Below are 20887 nucleotides of genomic sequence, written 5' to 3' on the forward strand. Positions count from 1 at the left end.
TGGCGTGATCTGGTTTTCATCTCGACAGTTGGCACTTCTCCAGGAGGGCTGCCTCTCCTAGACTTGTCCTGATGGCTGGGGGAGCCTCGCCACTTGCTTCATGGGGTTTGGCCATTGCGCTGGTACGGAGATAGGCTGCCCTGCCCCGAGCCGAAGGACGGCAACTGAGATGCGAATCTCTCGTGCCTTGCTCAGAGAGGATCCACGGGGACTTGGAGTGGTGGAACAGATCTTTCCACCATCGGGGTCTGCTGCTTCCCCAAGCTCCGGGCAGTGCTGCCAGCACTGCCCCAGCCTGCCCGCAGTGTCCCCGTGCCCCCAGGCCTGCCCATCCGTGCCGGCTCCTTGCTGCGATACCAGCACGGGGCTGGGAAGCTGCTGCCGGGGCTGGGGCCGGCTTGCCCACCCGAGCCCCAGCAGCCAAGGCCGCAGCATTACCACACCACCCCGGCAAAGCTGGCATTTACTGAACAGAGATTTGCCCAGGTCTCTCTACCAGGGAATTTTTCCTCTTTTTTTATGCTTTCATTGCAAGAAATACAAAAATTTCCTCTCACAAATATGCCTGTCACCTGCATTAGCATTTCTCCACAGGATTGCTCTGATGGCTTCCCCCATCCCAGCTGCCTTCTGATCCCAGGGTCGCAGGGGGAGCCAGGCCAGCTGTGGCTGATGCAGAAAGCACAGCTCTGCTTCACTTCCCAAATCCTCAGCGGCTCATTGCTTAAGATCCATACCTGGTTGTTCACAAACAAGTCCAAGGAGGGACCAGCCACATTCCAGCAGCTGTAAGGTGTATTTTCGGGACACGGCCAAATGAAGAGGGGCTGCTGCTCAGGGATGGTTTCACCACAAGTAGCCACAGCCCCTTTTCCATTCAGGTACTATGTCGGAGCATCAAACCCAGAAGCTCTTCCAACACGCAGCAGCCTGTGCAGCCTCTCATCGACACGTGGTGCCAAAGGCTTCGGCCACATCCCTGCAGCAACCTTCAGGATCGTGCAACCAAAGGCCTCACATACAGAAACAAACCCCACATCTGAACAGAGAAGCCCAGAAAAAAACACATTTTTAAAGACCCCAGCATATTTGTTTGTCCCTGAGTCCATGCTGTAGTTTCCCCATACACAAGTAAAGAAAAGAAAGCAAGACTCATCCTTGCAGTTCAAGCAGGATGCCAGCCGTGGGGCCTCCCTGCCAGCCAGCGCCACGTTTGCGTCACCTTCCCAGCAGGGGCATAGCACAACTAGTCACAAACTGAAAATACTGGGTGCAAAAAAAAAAATAAAATTCTAACCAACTCCTAAAAAACTAAAACCTGCACCCTGAAACAACCTACCAAACACCCATGCCGTGTTGTGAAATATCTACACATGCACACTTGTGCACACACAGGAAAAGTTCTCAGTTTTTAAGCACCTTTCATTTGTTTTAAGATTAGAGGAGACTCGTAACCTCAGTGTAAAGGAGTTTTCTTGCTCTGGCAACACTGGGCAGGAGGTTTGGTATCAGGCCAGGTCTTGTGCTCACCGTTGGGCAGGAGAGGAGCATTGCAGGGCTTCTGCAAAGCGCAGTTTGAACACACCTTTGCCGCAGCATAAGAAGGGTTGGTCGCACTGGTGGATCGACAGTCACTTTGCAGGTGGTTAACAGGTGATTATTAGACGTTAATACACGAGCAAGTGTGCAAACAACAGAGGGAGGGGGTCGCAGGAGCCCGTATATGCTGTGGTAAGCATGCTCTGTTGACCTGCAGATGCTAGGAGTCTGGATTAACCTCTTCATTAAAACATTATTAATAATTTATTAACCCTTTATAAACATACTCTTGATATAAAGTGTGATAATAGTTCTGCTTCATGTCCTGTGCTGGCTGGGCACAGTGTGATGAAAGATGTCTCAGACTGGCACAGGAAGAAGAAAGGAAGAGAAAACAGTTTGCATTTGCTTCTATGAACTAGGACGGAATAACAGCATCAGCCATTTGAAATGGGTGCTGGGAGCAGGCGGTCGGCAGCCACGACTGCGCTGAGCCCCCCGGGAGCACGGCCAGGGCTTCTGGCCCACGGCAGATGAGCAGGATGTGGAGGAGGATTTTGATGAAGGATTTCTCCTACTGGAGTACCATTTGCAAGCAGGCTGGTGGGCACAGGAAGGCCTGGTAGGTGAGACACGGCAGGCTCTGCCCCAGGGATGCCGTTCCCAGCCAGCCTTGCTGTCCTCCAGCCCGTCCTCCCCTGGGAGCTGCGGAGGGGGTGACGGTGTCGCAGCCAGCCTCCGATTGTGGGTGCACTCCAGGGGGACTGCTGGCATCTCGGATGCACAGGAGGAGAATTTGCAATGAAAGCAGGACATTGCCTGGCTTGTCCACTTCTTGATGTGTATTTGGGCTAGAGAGAAAATGCTTCCTCGAATGCTGTTGCCTGGTGGCCACAGAGCACATCATCCAGCAACGTGGGAAAGAGCAGCACAGGGAAGGCAGCACCTCATCGGACATCCATCGGAGAGCTTGGGCTCAGCCCCTGCTTGTCAAGGTCCCTACAAGTGCCACCCTCCCAGTACATACCAGGCGTCTCTTCAGGGGGGAGGGGGGGAGGCATTAATGTGAAGCCCAGGAAGCCAAAGGATGTAAACGTTCCCCTTGAGTCAAAGAATTGTCAGTCTCTTCGCCTAGAAGACACCAGAGATGAAATAGGGCGATCTCCAGCGTGGCCTAAGGTTCGGTGGCGAGGGACACTGATTGCGGCGAGGCCCAAGGAGTGGTGGGCAATGCCAAGGGCTGGGGGGTGACGCTGGGTTCCCCAGCCTGCTCTTTCTCTGCTGATGAACCGCCAGCTGTGAAAAATCAGCTCCGATGCCGCCACGTTTACCAGCAAGGCTGAAAAAGCAGTGGACCAAACCAGTGTGGCAGGTGCAGAATGTGCCCCAGCATCTCCGCTGGCACAGCAGCCAGCACCGCACCCTGGGGGGCACCAGCTGCTGAAGCCAGGGAGGGGGGCAGGAGGCATCCCATCACTCACGTGATGAGGATGCCAGGTCTTGGGAGGACTTGAAACAAGAAACTGGCCTGGCAGAATTGAAAGGGAAAGGCTAAAAAGAGATATTTGAAATTGGTTTTTCATTCTTTCTGTGCTTTTGGGAATGCCATGTCATCAGAGCAAAAGATAAACACTGCAGGTAAGCCTCATCAGCTGGCTCTCCCATGGCCCAGGCTCCCAGGCACAGAGCTGGGGGCTTGTGCTCGTAAGAGGGTTCGTTTTGGTTTTAGTCTAATTAAAAAAATTAATAAATATCAGCTGTCTGAGGTTGGCCTTACCATGATTCCTTCAACCGAGGTCCCAAGCTGGTATTAAGGGATGTAACATGGTGAATGGAAGAAATCTTGCAAAATCAGTGGTTTTTTAGGGAGGGTGGGGGTATTTCTTTCAGAGGGTGGGAATCCAGGCTGTGAGCCAGCCACGAGCAGGAGACGATGGCCAGACCTTCCTTGGAGCACAGGGTGTAAAACCAGTCCCTAAAGGGAGGGAGGCAGGGTGGGGCACCGGCAAATTTCTGCTGGGTTTGGCGCCATCTCAGCTGGCGAAAAGTCTGGACCGTGTCCTTCGAAAGGCAGAATGAGTCCATCAGGGGGAGGGGAGGGATTTGCATTACAAATCAGCGCTGCCCAAGACGGAATTTGGCCCTTTACATGAAAGGATGCTATTTTTAATGTGGGAGGAAGGCGTTCCTGTTATGGGTCCGCTGCAGCGACCCTCTTGCACAGCCCCACTGCCCAGGCCTGTCCCTTTGCAGCCGTGCCCAGGTCTGTCTTCTTACTTCAGCCTCTTCCCTCTGGCCTCCTCTTCGGCATCCCTTCGCCACCAGCTTCGTCGTGCTTTTGCCACCTTGGGGAAGCTGTGCAGGTACCTGCCTCTGCTCCCCTCCCAGGGGTTAACGCTGGGCAGCTGACGCTCCTTGGCTTATATAGTGTCTTTTCCAAGAATATAGGTATATAAAGACATATATACACACACACACATCTATCTAGATAGATAGATAGATAGGGGTGTGTGTGTATATATATGTGCGGCTTGGGCAGATGAGTGGCTCCAGGAAGAGGGGGCTTGCTCGGAGGAGGCAGCCAGCAGCTCGATGGCACCACTAGCCACAGTGATGCTACGCTAGCCCTGGCCTGGACCCCCCCTCCCGGCGGGGCAGCCAAGGGCTCTGGCAGGTGCTGGGACAGTGCGTTGTTTCCTGAGATTGCTTTTAAGGTTGTCTTTAAAAAAAAAAACGCCACGAGGCACCACGAGCCACCCGGCTGACCCTGCCATGAAGGTTTCCACCAGCTCTTCCCCACTACAAGCCCTTTTGGGACCGACAGTGGGGTTTTTGTCCTATCATGGTAAAAAATGCAATTAGGAAATCAAGGCGGGGTATTTGCTGGTTTTGGGGGGAGGAAGCATTATTTAGTGTCATTGATGAGATATTCCTAAAAATCCAAACTCTTGCTGCTTCATTGCTCTTTTCACTGCTGCTTAGTGTTGCTGCTTGTGACATCCCAGTGGAGTCATGACGTCATGAAGAAAGGCACTGATGTCACAGCCTCGTCAGGACAAACAGGCTTCGCTGTGGATTTCAGAAACGAGTGATTTCACCAGGAATACTGATTTCCCATGTGAAGGCTGGCATGGCTGCAAGGGTGGAAGGGGGGGCAGCAGGGCCCTCCACGTCAGCAGCGCTGGGGGCTGCCGGCCTGGCTGGCGTCAGGGATGAAGGGTGAGGGGAGCAGCGGAGGGCGGGGGGTAGGAAGACGAGGAGTTGGGGGGGGGGGGGCCGGGCACGCAGGTGTGTGTGGGAGTGTGGAGTGAAACTGCAGCCTGGCGTCACGGGTGTTCATCAGGGCCGGCGTTCCCCAGGGCGGCTGGTGTTGGTGCGAGGGGTGAGGTCTCCCTCCGCCGGGGGAGCGGCAGCGGGGGGGGGGGATCGCCGGCGTGGGTGTCCCAGGGAGGTCAGTAGTTGCAGTGGCGCTGGCAGGGCTGGTGGACGAAGGCTCCAGCGTGCTGCTTGGCCCGGCGCAGCGGGCGCTGGCGGACCCGGTTCTGCCGCTGCAGCGCCTTCTGGCTGAGCCGGTGCTTCTCCGCCAGCTGCTTGGCCCGCTGCACCCGCCGTGCCTGCCCCACCTTCTCCAGGATAGCAGCCTTCACGGAGAGGGACCTGCTGTGGTGCGGCACATGCCGCTCTAGCCTGGGCTCCGGCACCTCCCTGCAGAGAAAGGTGCCGTCAGCAGCCTCTCTCACCCAGCCCTCGCCCACCCCGGCAAGAAGGGGACAGGGCCCACCATCCCCTCCCCATCGTGCCATGCCCCCAGGACGGACCCAGCCCCCTCCCACCCCAGCAGCCTGCACAGGCAGGCCCCGGGACACCCAGAATAAATTCAGACACCACCACAAAAGGGGGCTGTCCCCACAGACCCCCCCAGGGGCTAAGTCCCTTGAGCCCCATGGAGGGAGGCCAAGCCCTTGTCCCACTTCCATCCTGCTTGTGACCCGTTTGGTCTCCTGGCCTGTAGCTCTCTTTGGTCCCCTTTCTGCACCGTCCAGTGCTGAGGTTCCTCTGAAGCTCTGGAGATCAAGCGGAGGCCCTCAGGGAGACTTAGCAAAAAGAGAAGCCCTGGAGAAATGGTGTCCCCTAGCCTGGGTGGAGGTTCACCCCAAATTCATGTGCTGTGTGTAAATAACCACGCTGGGGTGGGGGGAGGCATTTCCTCGTCCCTTGCCCCAGTGAAGGGATCCCAGGGGAGATGCTGGAGGGCCGGGACTGGAGGGCATCGTGGACCTGGGGCTCGGCTGGCAGCAGCAGGGCTGAGTGTGCGCATGGTCAGGGCTTTCGGGGTGCCACGGGGCAGCGAGGGGGAGAGGGCAGAGCTCCCCCAGGGGCTGCAGTGAGGCTGTGGCCCCAGGGAATGAGGTGGGGGAGGCTCCAGCCCACAGTTCCTAGGGGAGGAGAGGGCAAGTGGGGCCATTTAGGGTATTTCTACTTAACCTCCTCCCCCTCACCGCCTGCTAAGCTGTACTTTGCGGCAGGGACAAATGTCTGCATCCATGGCTGGTGGCACCCTGCTCCCCTGCAGCTGTAGGACACCCCTGTGCTGGGCCAGCACAGAGCCAGGAGGGGGATCGGGGGCATGCAGCACCCTCCTGCCTGGGGGAGCCAGGGGTCTTGAGGGGGACCACTGTCCCCAAAGGTCACCCTGTCCCATTGGGTTTGCTTTGCTTGTGCCATATCTGTGCAAAACCCCATGTTTAAGCCCAGCCTGGCAAACCCACCCTGGATGGGTGGAGGGGTGACAGGCAGCATCAGCATGGGCAGCCACACCAGGAGTCGCTGCTTGGGGCAGGGGAGGGGGACGAAGCCCTCTCCTGCTGCAGCTCAGTGGCAAGGTCATGGTCCTGCACCCATGGCTGTCTCAACATGGCGTTGAGATCCCCTTAGCAGAGTATTTATGGGCCATGGAGGCTGCCATCCTTGCACAGCACCAGCAGGGACACCCTGCCAGGCCTGCAGAGTGCTCTCTAAGGTGGGATGTGGGGACGTTGAGGTTCCCCACAGCCCCACTCCACCTGTGGGCAGCGTGGGCGAAACACTCCCAGGCATACGTGGTGATCTGGGACGCCGGGACCAACCATCCACCCCAGTCTCCCAGTGGGTGCTGGGGCCGGCAGACCCCAGCAAGCACCCCCCAAGCCACACTCACCCATCAGCATCATCCTCGGGGCCCTCCCCATCCACCTCGAGGGTGCTGGTGACATAGACGGACATGCTGGGGTGCTCGATGAGCAGGTCCTCCATGGGGCTGCTCCCCACGCCGCCGGGGCTAGGCCCCTCTGCAGTAAAACAGGGGGGAGGGGTGACAAACCAACTCTCGTCCATCAAGCAGGGACCGGCCGGAGCCAGGGAAGCGGCTGGCAGCGGCGGTGGACCAGGGGGTGCCGGGCGGGATCGTGCCAAGCGCCCGGTACCACCAGCACCCACTCGCCGGGCTGCGCCGGGGCGGGCACGGCTGCCTGGAGGTGGCGGGGGTGCAGAGCCATGCGGGGTGCAGCGGGGACACACACACACCATGTACAGTGGGGAGGGGAGGGGGAAGAGAAAGGGGCATCGTTAGTGCAAGAGACACCCCACCACCATCACCACTGCTAGAGACGGGCACGGCGTCAATGGGACCCTGTGGGGAAGGAGGTGCCAGCAGTGCCCTGCACCGCACCCCAACCAGCGCCCTCCGCACCGGGGCGGCTGCTGTGCTGCAGGGGCTGGCTTTGCTAAGCCAGCAAGCAATGGAAATGGCTCCGGTTAGGCAGTTTAACGGAAATGTGGGGGAAACCAGAAAAGTTTACCACAGCAATCTTTTTTTTTTTTCCTTCTCAAAATGAAGGATGAAATTCAGCTGGCAAGAAATGCTGCTTTTGCCTGGTCTTACAGCACCTGAGCCGTGCTGTGCCGCTCCAGAGGAATGCCGGCCCACCTGTGCTGGCAAACACTGCCCAGCACTTTGCAAACATTGAAACCATGCACACTCAGAGGGAAAAAAAAAAAAAGAACAGTTCACACCTTTTTTTATGGAAGAAACCAGGGGAATAAATTCTTCAACAAAGGTTTTTGCTGTGCCTTCAGCTTCAGTCCATTAGCAGCCAAGCTTTGGGTGGTTGAGCCAGGAGCTGCCTCCCACACCTCTCCAGCACCCCAGCCTTCCTCACCTCCGCCTGGCAAAAGCTTGTGGGCTGGTGCTTTTCCTGCCTGTGCTTAGAATTGCTGCTTATGTTATGGAAAGGGAGCCTGTGCCTAATGTTGGGCTCACCGGGATACCCAGACCTGTTCCCAGCCTCAGGGGATTCAAGGAAAGTGGTCTCAGGGGGAGATGCAGTGCAGTATCTATATGGACCCATGAGACCCCGCAGCTGGGTGAGGGTGCACGAGAACTCAGAGGTGAATGTGTTCTTGCTGTGGAGAAATAGAGCACGTGACGCATGGGGCCAGCGTTCACCACCTGGCATATCCCCGGCTTCTCCTGCAGCCAATGCCCCACCCTGGGGCTTAGGGCAGGCCACAATTAGCCTTGTGAATACGAAAGCATCTTTCTTCAGGTCAGTGGATATCCAGCTATTAATAGTTGTTGACATGCCAGGCTGGAGACAGCCATTGAGCCTGGCTGGAGCATTCCTGGTCCAGCAGCATTCTTGCAACAAGGGGGCTGTGGGAGTGGGGAACAGGGGACGCAGCGTGGCTGCATCCTGCCCCAGCTGTCCATGGCTACCTATCTCCATCTTTTGCCAAGGTGGGTTTTAATGTCACAAGGAATATTTTGGGGTTCCCAAATCCCTGGGTGACTTGCAGCTGTATCACCAAGCACTGGGAAATGCTCTTTGCTCCCCCCCTGGGCGCTGAGCAGAGCCAAGCTGGGTGATGGGGTGAGAGGGGCATCTGAAACACTCCTGGGAGATCTGGTTAATTCAGATGCATTTCTGCAACATGTGGGTCAAAGACCTGGCGGAGAGGGAAGGAATTCAGAGGATCGCTATGCTGTCCCACTGGTGGGAGAGAGCCAGGCTGTGTGATGCTTGCTGGTCACCGTGGCTCAAAGGTGAAGAATGGGGGCTGGAGCCAGCGGGTTTAAAGTGCTTTGCATAACTCCAGCCTCAGAAATAGGGCTGAAATAAATCTGTCCATTGCTGGTCAGGGAATGCTATGGGAAAAGGGAGTGGCAGCGCTAGTGGGGATTATCTGTGGGGTGGCGGGTCCCAGGCAGACACACTGCTGAAACAGCATCTGTATGGAGAGCCTGGCTGCTTGATTGGGAAAAAAAAAAAAGGGAGCATTTCTCTGTCTGGGGAAACTCCTGGCTCCTTCTGGCATGCTTTGGGCATGCTGCAGCCATTGCCAGCTGGCCCTGACATGTGCCAGCTGCATGCCTGTTGCTCCAGGGACCTCCTTGCAGCCAGCCCCCTCCTGTGTCACTGCTGTGACCCCCGCAGGACAGTCACCAGAGAGCCCAGAGGACAGGGAACCCTCCATGGCTGCCTGTGCCTACACCACCCAGCCACCTCCACTGCTCTCCATAGCGCTCCCACCAGGCACAGGGATGTCCCTGTCCCCTATCCCAGGCTTGTCCATGCTCTGGTCCCCTCTCCAGCTCCCCACATGGGGGAAAAACCCTAATGAACTACTTGCATCATGAAAACGCGCTCGGCTCAGTGGATGGGGGACAGGCAGGGAGCATCTGCTTGGAGAACAGATGCCTGCAAGAGGGAGGACAAAACCTTCCTCCCAAACCTGCAGGATACATTTGTGATCCCCTGGGCTGGGGCACCACAGCTAACCAAAGGCTGCTTAAGCAGACCACAGCCATCGATGAGCTCCTGCACTAACATGTCTAAGTTCACTGCTCGATTTGCAAGCGAAAGGTCATAAAATTATTGCAGTTGCTTAAGTCATCGACCCTACAATAGCAATGCCAAGGTCTTAATGGAGCTGGAGAAGCTCTCGGCACACAAGGAATTTGGCTTGCCTGGTTGGTGTGAAAGAGGGGGTCCGGGTGGTTGTCACTGTCTCTGGGAACAGGGAACCCTCGAAGGATCTCTAGGTATGGGGACCTTGTGCCAAACATGCCTTGTCTGAATGCAGTTGGCATGGGCACTGGGAATGACTGAAAGGAAGATCAGCCCTTTGGAGCTGAGATTTGCTCCTCTGAAGGACTCAAGCGACACAAACATGGCCAGATCACCAGCAGCACGTCCCCAGCTGGGACAGGCAGGCACAGCCACTGCCTGCCATCACATGTGGAAAACTTCAGTGTCCCCCCCAGCACCCAGGGACTGGGGTTTCCTCCAGGTGAACAGGCCCCCACTTAGCTTTCAGCAGGGGCATCGCGGGGGGCAGCCAAGCCCAGCTCCTCCAGTCAAAGTGCCACCCACGGCACAGCTCAGCCGAGGCCGTGGCACTGCCACAGCTTGCAGGCAGACAGCCCACGTGGGCTGGCATCCCCCACCAAGCCCATGGCAGACAGGACCACACCAAAGCCCTGGGTGACCCCTCTGGGCTCGTGCTGTGCCAGAGTCCCACCCTGGTGCAGAGGCACCTGGAGGCTCCAGGGCAGCAGTAGCCCCGGCTGGGGCCGCCGCCGCTGCTGCTCCCATGTCAGTGGAAAGTTGGGAACCACCACTGGGAGAGGAAAGGGAAAAAGGAGGAGCAGATTGGGGCCTGCTGCAGTGATCACAGGGCTGGGTGCCGCAGGCAGGGCCGGGGGACCAGGGCAGAAGGGCTGATGGGCAGTCCTTATCACCCATGGTGGAAGCTCATCTGCTGTCCTTTCAAGGGGTTTGCCCAGCTCTGGAGAGACAGGGTGCAGCAGAGGCTGTGGGAAACCAGCCCCCCCTGCTTTACTCACCTGCAAGATCAATTATGAGCCAGCCATCTTCCTCCTCCTCCTCCTCGACAAAGGGTTTGGGCTCCTCCAGGCCTTCCGGTGTGTTGCTGTCGCTGAAGAAGAGGCTGGTGAGACGCTGAAACATGGCGGAGACTGGTCTAGCGCAACGGACGGTGAGTTAGGGCTTCTGCTGAGCACTGGCTTCCAGGTGGGGAGATGGGAGAGATGGGCAGGGATGGGGAAAAAACAGCACTCAAGGTCTTGGTGGTGGTGGAGGTGCTTTTTCTGCTAGTGAAATAGTAGCACAGTTAAATAGCGTGTAGTGCAATTCTGAGGTTCTTCACTAGGCTTCAGTGCAAAGGCCTGTAAAAGGGAAAGAAAAAGGAATAATGCATTTGGACTGGTTGGTAGCATGGCCCTCCTGCATCACGGGGACTCAGACAGGCCAGAGGGGCTGGTGAAGAGGTGGCTCTGGCACTGATCTCTGCTGTGGGCTGTCCCAGCTGCTGGCATCGCCAAGGGCATCACACACCATGTTTGGAAGCATCAGTGAAGGACTGGGTGCCTGCACCCTGCAGCCCCCGCATCTGCGCCGAGCCCCACATTGAGTCCCCTTCCTCATGGACAGTGTGCCCCGGGGGACCCATCCACCAGGGCTGGCAGGGGCAGAGCCAGACACTGTCCCAAAGTTAGGCTGGGCCCTTCCTTGCCTGGCGCCGAATGGCATTAAGTGTGGCTGGCAGCACTAAGCTTGGCTGGAAGGGCAGGGCAAAGGGTGCGAAGCTGCTACCCTATCTGAGGACTGATGGTACGAGCCATCCCTAAAACCCAGCACTAGCCCACTGAGAGCCACACCAGCGTGGCAGCCCTCCCCTCCTCGAGCTGGGTCCCAAGAAGCCCTTGCTAATGCTTTGTCCGAGCCGTGCCTGTGCAGGCCTGTGCCTGCCTGCTTGAGGGTGGTTTCATTTTGAGTCGTTACTGTTTTTGTCACTCTGTGTGCGCGTGTATCCGCAGGGATGCTCTCTGATGCGGCTGCAATCCATTGCCACCCTCCAGCCCCAAAAGATGACACTGTCGCATGTGTCATTACTGGTCCTTTGAGGACCCTACAAGAGGCCATGGTGCAAAGCGCTTGGCTATGGGTTATGTCTCAGACCCAAGCACGCAGGCATGGGTGCGCAGGAGTGAGCGGCAGCCAGCATGCTGCCTCCCTCGCAGCCGGGCAGGGCAAGGGCGGCATTGTCCCAGCCCCAGGCAAACCTCTGCTCCATCTACGCTCATCGCTGGTTTAACCCTGAGGAAACAAATTCCCCGCAGCTCACTGAGGAGGTTAGGACTCACTAATTTTATTAATGACTGCAAAGCTTTCAGAGAGGCGCAGACAGATGGCAGCCACAAGGTGCAGAGAAAATGCTTTTTGGTCCAGAGATGTCCATTAAATGCCATCAAGAGCTAGATGCAGGGAGGGGGGCCAGCTGTGTGCTGCCTTGCTTGGCACATTGCTGTGGATGCACCTAGAGGGCAAACCTGCAGCTCATGGCTCTGTCAAGCAAGGTGACATAGAGCCTGCAAGGGGTCCTGGACCCTGGTGAATTGCCATCTGCTCTGGGCAATGTGGAATGGGAAGGGTGCAGGGAGGCACGATGTGTCTGAGGCTTGGTCTACACACGTGCCACTTCTCCAACAGCTCAGGTTCTAGCTCAGACCCCTCCCTGCAATGAAGCGGTCTCTCCAGCCTCAGTGTTGCTGGGAAGGGCGGCTGGCCTGGCCCCTCACTGCTGTTCTGGGGCTCAGGCACGCTTGTATTTATTATCCATTGTGGGATGTCTGTGCCTTTTGCCTTCTCTTAGGTGCCTCAGGAAGTAAAACAGCTGCTCTGCAAGGCAGAAAATGAAAACTCAAGGGGAGCCTTTCCCCACGAGTGGGATCCCCTGGGCTTCTGGTGCTCATCCTGCATCTCTGCTGACCTGTGATGCAGAAGGAATTGCTGGATCATGAAGCCACCCCAGACCACCCAGCTCCCCCTCCCTGGCCCAGCCAGGGCAGCAGCATGACACTACCTGTCCCCTTGAGCAGGTCTCAAGCCCCAGGTCACTTTAGTTGCCCTAGAAGCGCAGGCCCCTACAGCACTGCATGCTTCCTACTCCCTCGGGGATGGCTCTCCCCCACCGCCGTGGTTCATTCTTTCCACTCCTATCCTGTGCCCAGATCCATCCGTAGGGAGCGGCTGCACCTAAATGAGCTGGGTCCCAGATGAGACTCAAGGAGCCTCTCACCACAATGAATCAGAGGTCGGCAAGGATTCCCTGCTCTGGGCCCTAATCGGGTTCCTGGCTTCCCCTGGAAGCACCGAGCAGAGGGTTCTGGGGCACTGAGACATGACAGAGTTGTTTCCTCTGACTGCAGTGAGAGCTGCAGGCTCAGCTAAGGCAGCTCGCACCTCCCAGCCCCCATCCCACCACGACCATAGCAAAGGCGTGGCCTTTCTGTTACCCCCCAGCGTGCTCACATTTAAATTATCCAGATACCTCCCTTTCCTGGAGCATTAAAGCATAATAAGTTAAGAAAACAACATGAAGAGGTGCCGATATCCAGCTGGGCAAGGAATAGAAACTGGCCCATGGGGCTCTCTCATTTGCTCCGTGCTGAGCACAGCGGAGATTTCCCTCCCATGGGCGCAGCCATCCTCCCCCAGGCCAGGCTGGCAAAGAGCACCCAAAGGCTGCCCTGGAGGCTGCGGTACACAACCATGGCTTCATTACCCACCAGTTCTCCCTGCCTGCAGTCTGAAATCGGGCAGCTGCCTGGAGACCTTACCTATTTATTAAATATCTTTTAATATTATATTAATATTATTTATTTAACCAATTTATTAAATACCTAATTGTGGCAGAAACCCCGTTGCTCGCAGGTACCTGCTGGTGATGTCTCAGGGCTTCCCACTCTTTGCTTTTCCCCGGGTCCCCAGGCAGGAAGGAGAGGGGCAGGAAGCACCCAGCCGCCCGTGGCAGGCACCGGGGACCCCCATCCCCCAAGGCCACCGTGGCCCTGGCCTGGTGCAAGGCCAGGAGTGGGTTCATGTGCTTTTTGAGCTGGGGCAGCTCTGCCTGCAGCATCCCCAGGACAGCAGAAGTGCTGAGCCAAGGCCGACCCCAGCGGCACTGTGCAGCTTCTCAGGGTGACACACAGAGCCAAAGGGGGCTGGGGACACCAAGGTCCCCTGTACTGCACCCTGAGCCCACCTCACCAGCGAGGACAGGGGAAACGCTCTTGGCCTGCCCTGGCCAGTGGCCTACATGCAAATCTCAGTCTTTTTTTCCCCCCTGGACATACATGCCACACAACAGCAGAGAGCTGGGGACAAGAGCTGGCACATGGGGGGCAGGAGGAAGCTGGTGGCCCCAGCCCAGCTGCAAGGGGAAGGTCACCCAGAAAAGCACCCAAGCAGCTACTGCAGGCCAAGGTCTAAGCCAGGCAGAGATTTTCCCTGCTGCCTCAGCAAAGCCAGCCTAGAATGAGACTTGTGCTGGACTCAGCACGCAAAGCGCTGCCAAAGCTCCTTGCCCGGCCAGCACCAGAGTGCTCCCATCCACTCTGCAGGCTTGGCTTGGAGAACCCCCAGCAAGGAGTTCGTCCTCAAGCAAGTTCAAAGTCAAATGACAAATTACACAATCAAAACAGAGGGCGGGAAACCTCTTTTTTTTTTTTTTTTATACTTGACAGCAGCTTTCACTGAACAGTAGCAAAGCCAGTCTCCCCCTCTGCACCCCCGCAAGCAGCACTCACTCCCCCAGCACCTGCCTGCTAGAGACTAGTCCCCCAAAAACCACCGGGTGCATCAACGGGAAAGTCAGGAGCTGAAGTGTCTGGACTTCACAGGTGCCCACCCTAACCCGAAGATAACTTTCCTCTCCTGAAGACATAAGACAGCAGACACTGTTTGTTTCAGTTGCCCTCTCTCCCAAATTTAACTTCATTTTCCTTATCTTCATAATTAAAGGCCCTGGGATAACCACACTCCCATCATGCATGGCCAACCCCATGATAAGGGGCTGTCAGGGGCCATCCTGCTCCATAGCAAACCCGTGGTGCACCAGAAGGGCTGGGGCAGAGGGCAAGGGGGCTTGCAGGCAGCTGTGATAACTCCGGGGGCTGCAGGAAAGAGTTAAAAGCTCCCCCGAGAGCAAAAGTTGAGATGGATTATTTTAAAGGATCATTCCCCAGAGAACTTAAATAAGCCACCAGCTATTCCCCTCTCCATGCCGGGGAGCGCGGCGTGGCCCTGAACCTCCCGCTGGTGTTCCATGGTGCACAGGTGGGCTACGCGGGCAGGGCAGAGCTTGCAGGATCAGCCCCTTGGATAAATCAAGCCTGCCTCACCCCACAAGCTTCCACTGCCTGGGAACACCACAATCCTAAACAGGACCTTGGGGAGGTCGGTTCGCTGGTAAAACCTGCAAGAGCAGCCATAGGTTAGCGGCAGCGCGGATGGAGCCAGCAAAGCCAGGGTGCTGAGCTGGGCCGTGACCCTCACAGAAGGGCTGCCCAGGGCAGCTTGGCCAGACTCTGCCTTGGCTGCCTGTCCTGGCCAGAGCAGGAGCTGGGCAGAGGGACAGACAGCGCGATCAGACAGGCCTCGTGGGAAGAGAGCAAAGTCTTCCTGAGAATCAGAGCAGCCGTGCCAGGGCTGGCCCCGGTGGTGCTCGGGGAGCTGCAGGGGAGCTCCTGCCAGCACAGCGGGCAAAGCCTTTAGGATCAAACCTGCCGGGTGGAGGCAGGAGCTAAACCCTGGCAAGCAAGGACCAAAATGAGCTTTAATCCTCACCCTCGCTTTACCCTGTCTGCTCTGAAATCCTCAGCAGCACTGTGTTAAAGAGGCTTTTTATCTCTGAGATGGACCCTCAGCGAGTTTGCGGGCGATGCCGGGCTGAGTGGTGCGTTGATGCACCAGAGGGAAGGGATGCCGTCCAGAGGGACCTCGGCACGCTGGAGAAGGGGGCCCATGTGAACCTCATGAAGCTCAACCAGGTCCTGCAATCCCAGTACCAGCACAGACTGGGGGATGGATGGGTTGAGAGCAGCCCTGCGGAGGACTTGGGGATACTGGTGGGTGACAAACTGGATGTGAGCCGCAATGAGTGCTCGCAGCCCAGAAAGCCAAGCATCTCCTGGGCTGCATCGCTGGCACTGTGGCGAGCAGATCCAGGGAAGTGATGCTGCCCCCCTGCTCCGCCCTGGTGAGGCCCCACCTGGAGCACTGTGCCCAGCTCCGGGGTCCCCAGTGCAAGACAGACACGGACCTGTTGGAGTGGGTCCAGAGGCGGCCACAGAAATGGTCAGAGGGCTGGAGCACCTCTGCTATGGAGAGGGGCAGCGAGGGCTGGGGTTGTTCAGCCTCAAGAAGAGAAGACTCCAGGGAGACCTTATTGCAAGCCTTTTGCTATATAAAGGGGGCTCATAAGACAGAGAGACTTTTTACCAGGGCCTGTAGTGACAGGACAAGGGGCGATGGTTTTAAACTGAAAGAGGGTAGGGCTAGACTGGACATAAAGGAAGAAACATTTTACTATTAAGGTGGTGAGACACTGGAACAGGTTACCCAGAGAAGCTGTGGCTGCCCCATTATTGGAAGTGTTTGAGATCAGGCTGGACGAGGCTTTGAGCAACCTGCTCTAGTGAAAGATGTCCCTGCCCACAGCAGGGGGTTGGACTAGATGGTCTTTGAAGGTCCCTTCCAACCCAGACCATCTGTGAGTCTGTGATCTCCTATCCACACTAGAAGGGAGCAGCTCCTGGCCAACATGGTCAGTTCATCGTCCTTGAGTCACTCCAGGCCCTCCCCACAAGCCACCGAGAACATCAGTTCCTCAGTGTCACCATCATGGAGGGTTGGGGGTGACTCTCTTGGCTCTTCACATGACAAAAGGCTCCTCGGCCAGCTGCTACCAACAGCACCCAGATGGCGAGATGGCCACTCACCACCTCAGCCCCTGCAGTTTCCACCAAGCCCCTCCCTGGCTGGAACAGCCCACAGCCATTGGCGGATCAACCTCCTGAGTTGCTCCAGGTTTTTGGAAAGCCTCTGCTTTCCCTGCAGTAAATGTTTGCCCCATTTACACCAGGGGAATTGGGGCTGGCAACCTCACGGGAACTGCAGTGCGAGAGGGACCGAACGTGTCCCTGCCGGGGGATTTCGGCGACCGCTGCCCAAGCACTGCCTTGTCACGAGGCAGGGGCCGTGCCCACCGAAGCAGTCTGGACCAGGAGGTGGCTCCTCTGCCCCTCCAGTGGCCAGGGCCGGTCAGACGTCTGGTGCCTTTTTTCGGCCCACCTGTATCTGCCACACGTGCCGCATCTGTGGAGGAGGTCTGGCCAGCGCTGGGGCACAAGGGGACTGCTGCCACCTTCCCAGGCTTCCACAAGCCCCCTTACTGGGCATGTCAACCCCATCCCAGGCTACTGCCAGCATAAGGGGACAGCCCACAGGTAATACTAATTTCTGGGCAGATGAGTTTCTTCATGACTGAAGTTTATGAGAATGCTTCCCAAAAATCCTTTTAAAGCTAGCCAGAGGGTATTAAATATTAAAAGTAGGAGTAAGGAAACCATAATGCATTGAGTTATTTTTTCCCCCTTCAGAAACGTTGACACAATAATTAGTTTTCTGAGTCACCATCACTGCAAATAACCTAAGCTAAGAATAGGCAAAGGATCGGCAGCAAAGCCCTGGGATGTGCCAGCAGCTTGCTGGGGCAGGAGCCACAGCTTCACAGGGCTGGCAGCTCCCAAAAGTCACAGCCTGCATGAACAGCAGCAACTCTGCTTGGAAATGGCAACAGGCTCCCTCAAACTTTCCACAAATACTGGCAGCAGGAGGGATGCTGCTGTCAAGCAGCAGAAGCGGTCGCTCCTCGGCAGAGCTAAGAATACCCCGTGCAGTCATCACGGCAGGCGTTGGAGGTACAAATCAGGTGCCTTCCTCCAACCACTCGGGAAATGTTATTTTCAACTCATTTTACCTAAATTAGACAAGAGTTTCACAAGCTGCTTTCACTATGCTCTATGTATCAAAATCCTAAACCTAGCACAGAAACACAAAGCAAAGGAGAAGGGGGCCCTGCTCATCACCCCAAAAAGGCCAGGGAAGCATCCCTGCGCTGTCCTCTGTTCCCCGCCCCCTGTTGAGGAAGGGACTAGAGCTGGCAGGGGCTTGCCCAGGACAGTTTGGCAGGGCCGGATTAATACATCTGGTCACTCAACAACTGCACTAGAGCTCCTGCTGATCCCTTTGCTTCGCCAGCAGCCTTGTTTATAGGGTTCCCCCGGGGACTGCTGGCTGCACGGGCAGAGCTGGACCCCAAGGCTGCCGCCAGCAAGGACAGACTGACTCGAGCCAACCAGATGCTGATTCACAGCCAGAGCCTCTTCCGCTGCAGAGCAGGAAAGCAGGGAGGGGGGGGAGAAGGCAGAGAGTAGTTAGAAAAATTCCGAAAAAAACCGCTTTGTCATGACACTCTTATTATTAACGGCAGACCAAGCCAGGTCCTGGAAGCGCTTTCCTCGCCAGCCCAGGAGCTCAGTGAGGACAGGAGTCCCCATGTGTTCTTCCAGATCCCACCTGAAGGAGGGAGACTTGGGGGCGCAGAAAGGGGGATGTTTCTCCTGGAGCTGGCGTCCCCATCTGCACCGCTCCCTTGTGTAACTGCTGCAGGAAAGGTCCTTGCCCCAAGGACAAACCCGACCTTCTATTTGATGTCATCACACAGAGCCCTGGAAAATCTGTCAGTGGCTGGCAGGACCTGAGCAAGCAGGAAATATTTAGATTTGCCATGAGCTGTCTTATGAAATTTTAGAAGTTTCCTCCCTGGGATGTGCTAGGTGAAACATCCCTAGGAGCATGTGCATCAAGAGCGGAGGAGCCCCATGTTACACCCTCCGTACATTGCAGGAGGCTGAACGCTAACTGGCAAGTTGGACTTTGATACCGCAGGAGCCCCACGCTCCCCACCAGCTCCGTCCTGAGCCTGCCCAGGGCCACGTGTGTGTTGGGGCGAGACTTGCCTGCGCAGGGCGCGCTGTGCAATTAGCGCTAAAAAGCTCTTAGATAAGAGTTGACGTCTCAGGTTTTTCCAGTCTTGCTACGAGCAGATGTTATTGGTTTGTTCTCGTGGGGAAAAACTTCAATTATATTTTTCCTTTTGTGTTCGGCCAGATAAGCATCAATTTGATGCAACGGGGTCCTAATGACTACAGCAGAAGGCTTTTGTCTCTATTTTGGGGGGGACAGGGAGGAATATAAAAGAAGAGGGAATATTTATTTTAGAGAAAAAAAAAAAATGTTCTTGGCACTTTGTAGACTAAGCCTAGGGGGAAAGAAGGTACAGCGCAGTCCCATACCACAGCCCAACACCTGTTTCTGGCCTGGCAAAGCCTCGGCCAAATTAGCGACAGTGCTCGGCACCAGCCCAGCCCAGCCCTCACTGGTGCCGCTGTCAGCAGTGGGTGTTGCTGGTCCCAAGAGCATCATGTTAAGCCAGCAGCTTGGGACCCCAGGGTGCTGGTGCCTTTGCTCAGCCTCGCTAAGCAGGGCTGTAGCTCCCCTGCACACAAGAGACATAAACATATAGGTATATGTATAAAAAAAAATTATAAAAGCAAGAATGTCCTTTTTAACATGTTTCTACAGTTACACTCCACAGAGTCCAAGTTTTTCAGCTGAGAAGCCCCTCAGACGGGAGCAGATTCAGTGCCCAGGGCCTTCCAGGCTCAGCCAAGCTGCTGAGGTCCCCAGGCGAGAGGCATGAAATCCATGTGAAAGTTGACCCTTGAGGACTCGGGCCATTTTTGAGCTGTCCAAAGCAGGTGGTGCACTTAGAGCAGCAATAACAAGAGTAGCCGCTGTGTGCGGTACCCGACAGACTCAGGGGCACATGGTGGTGCCCCACCAGTGGCACGGCGGGATGCTGTGACACGCGCCTCCGCCCGGCGCTGCCAGCATCCTTCACCTGCTACGCGTGGCCCCACTGCTCCTTCCTGGGCATCACAGTTAAACTCAATAAAAATGTCTAAGCACGCGACCAAATCTCATTAAAACCCCTGGGACTTAAAAAGTAAATCGAGGTGTAAAGATGGAGGTACTCAAAAGCATCAAGTATTTACTGGAAAGCAGTTAGTTAAATAGAAGGCGTAGCTGGAGCTACCTCTATATGACGTTTCTATGTTACATATTTACATTCCCTTTGCAAAAAGCCACGGTTTTCTCCCAAACAGCCTCTAATAAATGCCGGGGACGCGTCCACGTTTGCAGCTGGCCCGGGGACCGCCACAGCCGAGACTCGCGGGGTGACACCGGCCGCAGAGCGGCGGGGACACGGGAGGGGCGCCCACGCGGCTCTGCCCGGCGTTACCCGCAGCGTTACCCCCCCCACCCCACAACACCCCCCGGGCATCCCGGGGCGGGGCGGGGGGGCTGCGCTCCGCCGGGTCACGGCAGGACAGCGCGCCCGGAACGCGCCGGGGGGGGGGACAACGGGGACAGCCTATGACGTCTCAATGTCATATGCAAACGAGGCATACGTCACTATAGCGGAGCCAATGGGAGCGGAGACCAACCTCGAATCTTAATCCGGTGATGAAGAAACAAACAACAGGGGCGGTGGGGGGAGGTGGCCCGGCCCAAAGGGCCCCCCCCCCCCCCCCGCCGCCCCCACCCCCCCCCCCGCGGGAGGACACCGGGGCGTGGGGCCCACCCGAGACCTGCCCGCTGCCCCCCCCCCCCGCAGCGCACGAACGTGGCTGGGCGGGGACTCACCTGGCCCGTGACGGCGGCGTGAAGGGGAGCGGCGGGAGGCGCTGAGGTAGTGCCGGTGCCGATCGCGCGGTTCTGCCGAGCGCCCGCCGCTCCCCCGCACAAATCGGGACCTTCCGACAGCTGATCGTGACGTCACAAAGCGGCCCGCCCGCCGACGGGGGAGCGGCCAATAGGAGGCGGCGCTGAGAGGGCGGGGTCGGTGGGACGGGAGGACACCGCCCACGTGAGCGCGGGGTCCCGCGTTGCGGGGGGGGGGGGGGATCTGGAACGGGGACGGCGGTTCCCGGCGGGGGGAGTTACAGCCCTGCAGCCGGCGGCACCGGCGGCACCGGCGGGGAGGCTCCGCCTAAGGGGGTCCCGCTCGGCGTGAGCCGTGGGCCGGTCCCGCGGGGACACGGGCGCCCCATTCTGGGCCAGCCCAGCCCCCCCCCCCCGCCCCCGCGCGGGACGCAGCAGAAACCCCGCGGGAGGGAGGGGGCTGCAGCAACCGGAGGGCGGCGGGAGGCCGGGGAACCTCGGCGGCTCCGGAGCCGGGATGCAACGGGAGCGGCCGGAGGGAGGAAATGCACGGAAAAAAGAAGGGCTGAAGCGATAAAGCCCGTCCCAGGCCCGGCCACCCTGGGATCGCCCAGCGCCCCGAGGAAGCGGGGGGAGGCAGGGAGGGTGCGGGCGAG

General features: G+C 57.4%; 1 protein-coding gene across 2 annotated transcripts; it reads right to left on the reverse strand.

Moving 5' to 3' along the window:
* Positions 1–489: 489 nt before the first annotated feature.
* TP53INP2 (tumor protein p53 inducible nuclear protein 2) lies at positions 490–20339 on the reverse strand. Of its 2 annotated transcripts, none has more exons than XM_064465077.1 (4): positions 20214–20339; positions 10424–10765; positions 6737–6866; positions 490–5244 (listed from the first exon to the last, which is right to left on the reverse strand). In XM_064465077.1, exons 2-4 carry the CDS (start codon positions 10545–10547, stop codon positions 4992–4994), a joined length of 507 nt encoding a protein of 168 aa, XP_064321147.1. In that variant the 5' UTR covers positions 10548–10765; positions 20214–20339; the 3' UTR covers positions 490–4991. The 2 variants fall into 2 exon arrangements, with proteins under 2 accessions (XP_064321147.1, XP_064321146.1); XM_064465076.1 differs by having other exon boundaries at positions 6737–7046.
* Between the last annotated feature and the right edge of the window lie 548 nt (positions 20340–20887).

Source organism: Phalacrocorax carbo, chromosome 14 (assembly GCF_963921805.1).
Source record: "Phalacrocorax carbo chromosome 14, bPhaCar2.1, whole genome shotgun sequence".
Lineage (NCBI taxonomy): Eukaryota > Metazoa > Chordata > Aves > Suliformes > Phalacrocoracidae > Phalacrocorax > Phalacrocorax carbo.

Bases quoted from the DNA above. Each gene is read 5' to 3' on its own strand.
- TP53INP2 (XM_064465076.1), bottom strand. From the start codon at position 10,547: ATGTTTCAGCGTCTCACCAGCCTCTTCTTCAGCGACAGCAACACACCG. The intron at 7,047-10,423 runs GTGAGTAAAGCA...CGCCACCTCCAG, and splicing joins GCTCATAATTGATCTTGCAG to GCAGCCGTGCCCGCCCCGGC. The intron at 5,245-6,736 runs GTGAGTGTGGCT...CTTTCTCTGCAG, and splicing joins CCCGAGGATGATGCTGATGG to GGAGGTGCCGGAGCCCAGGC.